General features: G+C 34.8%; 1 protein-coding gene across 1 annotated transcript in view; it reads left to right on the forward strand.

Annotated features, from left to right (window-relative positions):
* The window catches only part of Iqcm (IQ motif containing M), a 320965-nt gene that overhangs the window by 63605 nt on the left and 245003 nt on the right, over positions 1–12357 (forward strand). Inside the window, exon 6 of the mRNA XM_071614029.1 lies at positions 1600–1691. Coding sequence (XP_071470130.1) covers positions 1600–1691 — 92 coding nt within the window. The remainder of the gene's footprint in view (positions 1–1599; positions 1692–12357) is intronic.

Here is a 12357-nt window from a genome sequence, read left to right on the forward strand (position 1 = left end):
AAAAACAGAATGAGAATATTATACAATAGCAGTAGGATCCCTGATGGCATTTCTTATTTGTGTTGAAACACTTTGTCATTTCACCTTAATGTTTGTCAAATATTTTGCTTAAGTAAATGAGTTGTCTATTTCTAGTAGAATATTTCATTAGTAGGGAATCACAGAGAAAATGCTGTTTGTTCTAGTTTAGAGATTAATACTAAGCCATGGACCACATATTGGAAAGTAAAGCAAGCTGTGTCTGATTAATATATTTTACCCCATTCTTGTTAGCATATAAGTCAATTCTAGAATTTCATATGAAATTTTGCAAAACTGCCTATATATTCAAGTGTTCCATATTTTGTTCACATATTTTGGCCAAATCTGTGGGCATGCCACAAGAGTGACAGATAAACTAATGGATTCTATGAATTAGTCATTTATTTGCCATTTGCTGAGTGACTACTCTATCTCAAGTATGTCACTCTGAACAGGACAGTCACAGGCTCTGCCCTTATATACCCTAGTATTTCGGTCAGCAAAATGTTTTAAAGTAGCAAAAACTTCTATAAAATTTACAGAATGTTTGAACCTCAATTCCATTTTTATTCATTTTTAGTAAGAAAAGAAAAGAATTAAACAGGTGCACAAATATGAAAGCTCAAAGATTTTCATCCTTATTTACAAATAACAAAAGTGTACAAGCAACTTATGTAATCAGCCAAAGAAGACTGGTAAATAAGCTGTCAGTATACAATGGAATTCCATACAATGGGATACCAAAATATAATGGGCCAAAATGTGCATCTTTGTATTTTTATTCATGATATAATACCAAGTGCAAACAAATTAGAAAGTTCATGAACATAAAGAGGGTTTGGAATATATTCAGCCTCTCAAATTCAAATAAAGGAGTGTCATATATTAAAATACTCTTGACACATGGAGATGGTATAAAATAGTAATATAATTTCTGAGGCCCCAATGCCTGACTTCAGATCCTAGCTTTACCAATTTCTGGATGGGCAATCTGAACTATATATTATTTGACACCTAAATGTTTCAATTTATTCATGTATGAAATGGGTATTAAAATAGTAACTACACATTGTTGGTAGGTTTAATTCAGGGAAGATGTGTAAAATACTTAGAATAGTATCTGACCCAAAGGAAGCATTAAAAGGGTTTGTAAAATAAAATGTCATGCTGATGGGATTAGGAGTGATTTTTATTTTCTTTCATTTTGCTATTTACATTTGATAAAATTCTATGTGGTACTGAACTCTTGATTCAGATGACTTGGTTGAAACTCCCCAAGTCATGTTAGGAAAGTGTGTTAAAATCTCTTGTAAAACAACAAAGAAATAGACACGATGCTTATTCATTTTCCTGATTTTTGTTAGGGCCAGTTCAGAGAGCAGATATTCCTATTTGTTATCCTTGCTCAGAAAAGTTTGTTACTATTTTATCTTTCTTCAATAATAAATATTGACTCTGCATGTCACTGAGGGTGCTACAGGTTTGTTTTGTGGGCTGGAGACGCTGAGACTAGCACTTAATCCTGTAACATAGCCTTGAAGGTTGTCATACAGATCTAACTTTATGTTTTGGAAACAGAATGGTGGATTCTTTAGAAGCCTTTCCCATTCTTCCTGGTTTGTCAATACCACCCAAGATCTCCTCTTCCACAGGACTTGAGAAAGATCCTGGTAAGTTTCACAGCATAAATGTTAGAATAAGCACAATGATTTTTTTGTAATTTTGTACTCATTTAAAATTTAAAAAAATTGTATCGAAGAGAGTTATTTCCTTCATGTTTCATTTCAAGTATTGTGTCAAAAGATAAAGATATTTGGAAACAATGGTGAATAACTAATTTTCACTCCTTTATTTGAATTTGAGAGGCTGAATTTTAAAAAATATGCATGAATATTGAAGGTTATAGGAAATTATAAAGGTAAATTCTTAATAATTTAAGAAGCTTCTCTATAGTTGATGTATTCTTGTTTTAAAAAATACATAATATTCTTCAAAAGAAAATATACATGATTCTTTAAATTCCCTTGAGCGTGATTGAGAAACTCTCTGGAACTTGGGGAACTACTGGAAAACCTAGGGGGCTATTGATTCAAAGAAACTATTTTGTAGTTTTTCCCTTTTTTTAAAACTTGTTACTCATGTTCTTGAGCCTCAGGCTGTCATTAAGAAAAAAAAAATCTTCTTGTAGAGCAGGACTTTGATTTTGGAAGAAATTTTTAAATTTTCAGAATTAACTCCTCCTTGGGCTCTCAAGGCACTGTTGAATAAAATGTTCTTTATCTCAGTTCAGTTTTACCATCCTTTGGTTTGTGATGGAAGGAATTCAAGTATCAAGTTGAGGCTTATTTCCAAATTTATTTTTTTTTGAAACCCATTTTCATTATCCAACCAGTATTCACCAAAACTGCAAACATTAATGCATATAATGTCAAAATCCTGACTCTCTGCGTTGGGTCTGCCTTAAACATTTTATTGTTATAGCTTAAACATTTTAAAGACTTGATTAGATCATTTGAGATTCCAGATTAATAGAATAATTTGTGGCTCTCAATTGAGTCTAGAATTCAATATCCACATGTAGAAGTAAATGCTGGCCCATATTCACAGACCTGTGGGTTCTAACAGGAGTGACAGTGTTAATAGGTAATAATTTTAAAATCTGTTATCTCTGAAAGCTGAGGTCTACAGCCCATAAGTACCATCAGTTGAAGTCCATCTAATTCTGTGATATTTAGAGTTTATTCAGGATCCTGTGAAGGTTGATGAAAACCTTTACCTTCATCTTCATTCTCCTCAAATATACCACATATGTCTTTCTTGCAGAAGAGCTTCTGAGTTGGTCAAAAGGGTTGGCCATTCTTATGGCTTTAGTTTGAATACTGAAATTTATTCGAGTATTCTTTTTACATATACATGGAACTCACTTATATTGGGGGTTGGGCCATTGTTTATTTAGTGCTAAACAAAAAACAGAAGACCTTTCTAAACTGTTTGTTGAGAGAATTCAGTTAGTAGCTCCAAATCATTGTGAAATTGTGAGCGGAAGGAGCAGAATTTCAGTCCAAAATAAGTAACTTTTGAGGTTGCTAAGGATTCTACCCCTTCAAAAATGTTCTGCTGAAATATCTGATATATTTACCACAGAAACCATAGGTTCATGAAAGTCAAAAAACTCCCCATACTTATCATAATGTCTGGCACCCAGTAGGCATTTAAATGAATGAATGAATGAATGAAAAGAAATTAAAAGAAAACACCCAAATAGAGCACACTTTGAAACATATCTGAACACTATTTTAACAGTTTTTAATACTATGTGTAGACTGCAAATATCACCAAATCAAATAAAATGCCATGCAGTTTATAAGCTTTACAATCAAATTGTCGAACAGATTATTTTGTTTTATGATATTATAACTCACTCAATACTCATGTAAGTTCATGCGGAGGGAGAAGGTTGAATATGCTGAAAGTGTAAAAAAATGCAAAAGAAAAATCATCATTTCCCAGTACTATAGGTTTGCTGTTCCTTTTTCATTTACAATGAAATGTATCTTTAATAAAATATAAGAATTGATATTTAAACATGCTTTGTTGTATGTGAATTTTTTTTTGTTTTATTTTGTTTTTAGCCAAAGCATTCTTTTGTAATTGCAATAACAAAAAAAAACTTTAAAAAATAAAATAAAAAGAACTGAAAACCTGAAGGCAATTATTTTGTAAAATTAAAATATGAAAAATGTTAATTTTACTTTAAAGTAACCTTAGGTACATTACTTACTTTGTATCTTGGATGAAAAATAATGAATACTTTTTATAGATGCTTTTTAATTTTTTAGTTCATCTTGAGGATATAGCCTAACAAATCTGTACAACAAAATATTTTTCTCCACATTTTTATAACAATTACTAAGTTACAGCTTTAATGAACATGTCACTGAAGTCTATTAAATAGTAACAGGATGTAGATCTGTGTTTCTCTCTGAGGTGCTTGGTAATTTTCTGGAGTCTTAGATTAAAATTGCCCAATTCTTTTTTAGAATAAATGTTTTTCTTCAAGGAAAAAGGAAAGGAAAATAGAACGTAGGAATTAAGACAAATTCTGCTTTCTATCCATTTCATGAACGTACGAATCACAGTGGTAGAGTAGGTAGCGCTTAGAGCAAGGTTGTAGTCACTGAGGGGGGAGAATCATGATTCCACCAGGTTCTAATTGGAAATCTCATTCATGACTCTGTGACTCAGTTTCTTCATTGGATGGAGGGGGGATAATAAAAATACCAAACATATAGTGTTTAGCTTGTCAAGTTCATGACAGACATCCTGGTGCTTCATACCATTGAGCTTTCTTTATTCGCCATCATTTCCCTAGGTATGAATGAATTGTAAAGCACAGTACACTCAAAAACCTGGTGTTCCATGATCTAGCTTTGACCCTATCTTTGAAGATAGATTATCAGAATCAGAAGCCCCATCTCCTGACTTCACTGCCTGACTTACTCAGGAAGTACGTAAATAGTAACCGTAGCCCCACCTGGAGTCAGTCGCCTGTGTCAGTGTTTGTTTTGTTGCCATCTGCTTAAGACCTTGAACTTGCCTCTTTGCCCTCCTATTTCCATACATTTGGTGGGTCACTTTTAAACTAATTCCTTCTGCGTTTCTTTCCCTGGTAATTTCACAACTTCTTCTAAGAAAACAAGACTCATGGTAAAAATGGTTGTGTAGAAAAACACTTTAACAGACTTTTAAAAACTGAGTCCATGGAGAGAGAGAGGTGAGTCAGAGGCCCACCCTATCTACATCCCTTCCATCACTGGCCTATGAGGAACCCTTCGCCTCTCTGGGCTTTAGTTTTACCACTTGTAACCCTCAAGGGAAGAATGAAGCTGCCTTTAAGGAAAGGGATAGGTCAGAAAATTTCCTCTTTCTCTGGGGCTGCTTCTTGGCCCTTAGAACATCTCTACAGGGTCATTTGCAGGAGAGAAGAGACGCTGCTTCACTTTTCCCTGCTTGCCAAGTTCACATCCTTGAGGCCCTTAAGGTGAATCTCATTAAGTGCTTCCTGTAACTCCGTCTACACCACTTTCTACAAGACACTGTGGATTTGATTCACCTGTGATCGCTGAATCCCCACCCTATATAATTCTGTATGTTTTCTTCTCAGACCTCTCCCCCACCTTTCCCATTCCTGGAAGCTGTCTCCTGTGCTCCCTGAGCTCATAGCCAGTAGCCAGCCAAATTCCCCTGTCCTTGACCTGTTTGAAGCACTCCCTGCACTTTCTTTTTTTTCTTTTTAAATTTTTTATTGTTGGTTGTTCAAAACATTACAAATTTCTTGACATATCATATTCCACACTTTGATTCAAGTGGGTTATGAACTCCCACCTTCACCCCATACACAGATAGCAGAATCACATCAGTTACACATCCATTGATTTACATATTGCCATACTAGTGTCTGTTGTGCTCCGCTGCCTTTCCCATCCTCCACCATCCCCCCTCCCCACCTCTCCCCTCCCCTCCCCTCCTCTCTCTCTACCCCCTCCACTGTATAACCCTGAGGGTCTCCTTCCATTTCCATGCAATTTCCCTTCTCTCTCCCTTTCCCTCCCACCTCTCATCCCTGTTAAATGTTAATCTTCTTCTCCTGCTCTTTGTCCCTACTCTGATCTTAGTTACTCTCCTTATATCAAAGAAGACATTTGGCATTTGTTTTTTAGGGATTGGCTAGCTTCACTTAGCATAATCTGCTCTAATGCCATCCATTTCCCTGCAAATTCTATGATTTTGTCATTTTTTAATGCAGAGTAATACTCCATTGTGTATAAATGCCACATTTTTTTTATCCATTCGTGGCTCCATTCCCAGCTTTCCAAGAAATCTCCATACTGCTTTCCAAATTGGCTGCACCAATTTGCAGTCCCACCAGCAATGTACAAGTGTACCCTTTTCCCCACATCCTCGCCAGCACTTGTTGTTGTTTGACTTCATAATGGCTGCCAATCTTACTGGAGTGAGATGGTATCTTAGGGTGGTTTTGATTTGCATTTCTCTGACAGCTAGAGATGGTGAGCATTTTTTCATGTACTTGTTGATTGACTGTATGTCCTCCTCTGAGAAGTGTCTGTTCAGGTCCTTGGCCCATTTATTGATTGGGTTGTTTGTTCTCTTATTGTCTAATTTTTTGAGTTCTTTGTATACTCTGGATATTAGGGCTCTATCTGAAGTGTGAGGAGTAAAGATTTGTTCCCAGGGTGTAGGCTCCCTATTTACCTCTCTTATTGTTTCTTTTGCTGAGAAAAAACTTTTTAGTTTGAGTAAGTCCCATTTGTTGATTCTAGTTATTAACTTTTGTGCTATGGGTGTCCTATTGAGGAATTTGGAGCCCGACCCCACCGAATGTAGATTGTAGCCAAATATTTCTTCTATCAGACGCCGTGTCTCTGATTTGATATCAAGCTCCTTGATCCATTTTGAATTCACTTTTGTGCATGGCGAGAGAAAGGGATTCAGTTTCATTTTGTTGCATATGGATTTCCAGTTTTCCCAGCACCATTTGTTGAAGATGCTATCCTTCCTCCATTGCATGCTTTTAGCCCCTTTATCAAATATAAGATAGTTGTAGTTTTGTGGATTGGTTTCTGTGTCCTCTATTCTGTACCATTGGTCCACCTGCCTGTTTTGGTACCAGTACCATGCTGTTTTTGTTACTATTACTCTGTAGTATAGTTTGAAGTCTGGTATCGCTATACCGCCTGATTCACACTTCCTGCTTAGCATTGTTTTTGCTATTCTGGGTCTTTTATTTTTCCATATGAATTTCATGATTGCTTTCTCTATTTCTACAAGAAATGCCGTTGGGATTTTGATTGGCATTGCATTAAACGTATAGAGAACTTTTGGTAATATCGCCATTTTGATGATGTTAGTTCTGCCTATCCATGAACAGGGTATATTTTTCCATCTTCTAAGATCTTCTTCTATTTCTCTCTTTAGGGTTCTGTAGTTTTCATTGTATAAGTCTTTCACCTCTTTTGTTAGGTTGATTCCCAAGTATTTTATTTTTTTTTGAAGATATTGTGAATGGAGTGGTTGTCCTCATTTCTATTTCAGAGGATTTGTCGCTGATATACAGGAATGCCTTTGATTTATGCGTGTTGATTTTATATCCTGCCACTTTGCTGAATTCATTTATTAGCTCTAATAGTTTCTTTGTAGAGCCTTTTGGGTCTGCTAGGTATAGAATCATATCATCTGCAAATAGTGATAATTTAAGTTCTTCTTTTCCTATTTTTATGCCTTTAATTTCTTTCGTCTGTCTAATTGCTCTGGCCAGTGTTTCGAGAACTATGTTGAACAGAAGTGGAGAGAGAGGGCATCCCTGTCTTGTTCCAGATTTTAGAGAGAATGCCTTCAGTTTTTCTCCATTCAGAATGATGCTAGCCTGAGGCTTAGCATAGATTGCTTTTACAATATTGAGGTATGTTCCTGTTATCCCTAGTTTTTCTAGAGTTTTGAACATAAAGGGATGCTGTACTTTGTTGAATGCTTTTTCCGCATCTATCGAGATGATCATATGGTTCTTATTTTTAAGTCTATTGATGTGGTGAATAACATTTATTGATTTCCATATATTGAACCAGCCTTGCATCCCAGGGATGAATCCTACTTGATCATGGTGCACAATTTTTTTGATATGTTTTTGTATCCGATTTGCCAGAATTTTATTGAGGATTTTTGCATCTAGGTTCATTAGAGATATTGGTCTGTAGTTTTCTTTCTTTGAAGTGTCTTTGTCTGGTTTAGGTATCAGGGTGATGTTGGCCTCGTAGAATGAATTTGGAAGTTCTCCCTCTTTTTCTATTTCCTGAAGTAGCTTGAAAAGTATTGGTATTAGTTCTTCTTTAAAGGTTTTGTAAAATTCTGCTGTATACCCATCCGGTCCTGGGCTTTTCTTAGTTGGTAGTCTTTTGATGGTTTCTTCTATTTCCTCAATTGATATTGGTCTGTTTAGGTTGTCTATATCCTCCTGACTCAATCTGGGCAGATCATATGACTTAAGAAATTTATCTATGCCTTCACTATCTTCTAATTTGTTGGAGCATAAGGATTCAAAATAGTTTTTGATTATCTTCTGTATTTCTGAAGTGTCTGTTGTGATATTGCCTTTTTCATCCCGTATGCTAGTAATTTGAGTTCTCTCTCTTCTTCTCTTCGCTAGCATGGCTAAGGGTCTGTCGATTTTGTTTATTTTTTCAAAGAACCAACTTTTAGTTTTGTCAATTTTTTCAATTGTTTCTTTTGTTTCGATTTCATTAATTTCAGCTCTGATTTTAATTATTTCTTGCCTTCTACTTCTTTTGCTGTTGTTTTGCTCTTCTTTTTCAAGGATTTTGAGATGAAGTATGAGATCATTTATTTGTTGGTTTTTTCTTTTTTTAAGGAATGAACTCCAAGCAATGAATTTTCCTCTTAGAACTGCTTTCAATGTGTCCCATAGATTCTGATATGTTGTGTCTGTGTTTTCATTTATCTCTAAGAATTTTTTAATTTCCTCCTTGATGTCTTCTATAACCCATTGATCATTCAGTAACCTATTGTTCATTCTCCAAGTGATGTATGCTTTTTCCTTCCTTCTTTTATCGTTGATTTACTCCCTGCACTTTCTTGGCCTAACTGGATTCTGATAATGTTTCTGTCTCTCCTGCCCTTGGAAGTGATGCTGGTTTCCTGTCCTATCCCTCACACTTCTTGGATCAGAGATGGGGAAGGGTTTTCCTCACTTCTCATTGCTGATTCCAGACCATTTTCCTTTCTTCTTCCCTAAAACTCTGAGCTTCGATCTCTTGGTATCTGACTATATCCTCCATTGCCCCTCTCTCTCAGTAATTATCGATGTTTTAGCCTTTCTCTCATATCTTAACTTTAGTCCTTGGGTCCTTGTCATCCTCTCTAACAGTTGTGATTCTTGGTGATTTTGGTATTCAGATAAATAAACTCTTAACTCACAGTTCCTGGGGCTCTGGTCCTCCAGCGATTGGCCTTCTATCATACTACATCTATTCTGAATAGTTATGGTCTAGAGAACCTCCTCTAGCCACACCCTACCACTTCAGTTATCACTCCGTTAATTCATATAAGGGGATTAATTCACTGATTGGCTCAAGATGCTTGGAACCCAATCATTTCTCCTCTGAATTCTTGAGTTATCTCACATGTAAACTCTTGGGAGATACTTCACATCCAATTCATAGAAAATTTAATTTGCTTATATGTATTTTTTATTTGTATTGGAGAAATTGGCGTGTAATTTTGCTTATTTATAATATTTCTGTCAGGACTTGATATTGAGATGATGGCATTGTACAGTGCGTTGGAAAGTATTTCCCCATTTTCTATTGCTTGGATAAATTTGTGTAAGATTATATAGTTTCTTTTGTTAATGTTGGGGGAAAATTACCAATGAAGTTACTTAGGAGATTTCTTTATATGGAATCATAAAATTACAGATTAAATGTCTTTAATGAAGTTAGAAATGATGAGACTGTTTTCATCTGTCAGTTTTAGTAAGTTGTATTTATAGAGATATGTCTCAATTGTCAAAAGTATTGCCACAAATTTGATGGTAATAACATTTGCATTGATGTCTCTGTTTTCATTCTCAATATCAATTATTTGGTTCTCTCTCCCTCTTTTCTTCCTTCCCTCCCTCTGTTGTCTTTCTCTGTGGTCATTTTTGTATGGATCTGTTAAATTTATTGTTTCCTTTTTTGAACCACCTTTTACTTTTGCCAGTCTTCTCTATATTACATTGCTTTCTACTTCATGAATTTTTGTTATTATTTCCTGTTCTTCATGTTGTTTACCTCTGAGTGAATACTTTCTTTTTAGGTATCAATATTTGCTATTTGATGTCATTTCAACACTTACTCCTAATCATGACATTTTCTAAATATGAATATGTATGGTAATGTTGCCTAATGAGTGTGGTGGAACCTTCTTTCTATAAAATGGACGAGACTCTTGTTAGGACAAAAGTTCCCTTTAAAAATATCCCATAGAGTGCTAGACATATGGAATCTCAAAAAGTACTTTATAAATGGCTTTTGTTCCCTAAGAAGATAATCTAAAATAAAATCATCATTATTGGATTCATATCATAGTAAGATCAATTGCAAATTTCCAGGTTTTACTTTTTCATTATAAAAAGCACATGCAACCATATTAAAGAGCATTCTTTTCCATTAATGCCACCACTTCTTTGCAGCCATGATTAATAACTTGGTTAATTCCCTTATGATTTTCGTCTCCTTTGTGTCTTTTTAAAACCTGTGGCTATGTGAACATTTTTTCTAGTTGTCTATTGTAATGATTTCATTAATTGAACAAAAATGTCCACTTATTTTCTCCCAGTGCTTATAAGAGAATGCTCCCCTTGTGTCCCAGTGCAGCAAACCCCTCTAGCTTCCCCATGTGCCTGCCCCACCAGAGATGGCTGGGTTTCAGAGGAGGAAAAGCCATACTTCATTTCTTCCCTCTGACACTGTGTGAAGGCAGCTCAAGGAAGCAAGGGATGGAGGGACTACCCGCCCATTTTGGAAATAGAATTTAATTGTTTAAAATAAGAAAATAGATTTAGTTTTGTGCTGGAATCCACTTTATCACAAGTAGCACGGAGAGTGCCTGTCTACATACATTCAGTCTACCACAGCTTGTCCTTTGAAGTCTATGGCACCCGGTTCCCCAAATTTTGCTGTGATCATCAAATGCCTTCTCATAAATATTTTCACTTACTGACACAATTTTAATTATTGTTTTATAGCAATATGATTCAAAAATGTTTTCAAAAGCTGACATTTAATATATTTAAGATATCTTATTAGTTTTTGCTGCAGTGGCTATTCAAAAATTAAAGCTAAAGCTTTCTAATAAAATAATGGAATAATTTTTTTAATAAAATAAAAAATGGCATAATTTGTGTTACACCTCACTGGTAACAAGTTCCTTTTATATGTGCTCTCCTTTAATTCTCACAGGGTCTTTGAATGGCCAATGTAAATTTTTCTCATTTTACAGATGAGGGAACCTAAATATCAGTAAGTTTATGTGTGGCCAGTTCAAGTCTTATAACAAAGATTAGTTGTTTTTTTTTTTTTTTTTTACCATGGTAAGGGTGCAATCCAGGGCCTCATACATGCTGGTCAAGCACTCTACCAGTGAGTTACACTCCCAGCCCAAGTATCACACTCTAATTCCCGTTTCTTTCTTCAATCCATTTTTTTTGTTATTACTACACATGTGCATGCGTGCACACACACACACACACACGCACACACACACACACACACACACACACACATATATATATATATATATATATATATATATATATATATATATATGTTCATACTGTCTTGGATGCATTTATGAGTTATGTTCTTTGGTAATGATAAAAGTGGAACATTTCAAGGCAACACAAAGTGATTCAGTGGACAAGGGGCTCATAAAGTATTTTTTGGTATGGGCAATGTTATGAGCTAATGGGTAGTATAAAAATATACACTATTTTGGCCATTTTTCTCCATGTGCTGTATGTAACTCTGGTGTTTCTTGTTACTTAACGTATTTTTATATTATATTTTTAATCAGTCCTACAGATTTTACCAATATGGTTATTTCATGTTGGACAACTTTGGAGCATTAACTTTTATCTTGAATTATAAATTAACTTCTATTGCTTTTTCAGTTTGTATAACAATATAATAGGAAAGATACCTTCTCAGATGATATCCTACTGTTCATATTAATGGATAGTTCATAAAAACATAAGAGTTTTATTATTTGAAAACACATCTTGCCTCATCTTTTTTAGGAAAATGTGAAATATATTTTTAATGTGCCAAATTCTAAACAATCAAAAATTTTCATGCTGGGAGAAATGAATGCTGTGAAATTAAGTGTTCAGCAAGTCTCTAAGAGAGACTTGTGAGATAAAAGGAAAACTGTTTTCCGACCATTACAATAACACACCTGTCTTGATCGAGATAGCTCTTTTCTTACTGTATACTTGTCAGCAAAAGGAAAACCACCAGAGTCTAGCTAATTTCTGAAATTTCAAGAGAGATTGAATACATAGTCAATAAGTAATGGTATCAATAAGTGGATTGCAGATGTTTCTTTTCTGAAGTAATCTTGAGACAGAACATTTACAGTTAGATTAATTCATTTATATATCCTAAACAAGATTGTGAGGACACATTTAGACCAGTGATATACAATAAAAATAAAATGTAATACACTTATAACTTAAATTTTTCTAGTAGCCACATAAAAAGT

Source organism: Marmota flaviventris, chromosome 7 (assembly GCF_047511675.1).
Source record: "Marmota flaviventris isolate mMarFla1 chromosome 7, mMarFla1.hap1, whole genome shotgun sequence".
Classification (NCBI taxonomy): Eukaryota; Metazoa; Chordata; class Mammalia; order Rodentia; family Sciuridae; genus Marmota; species Marmota flaviventris.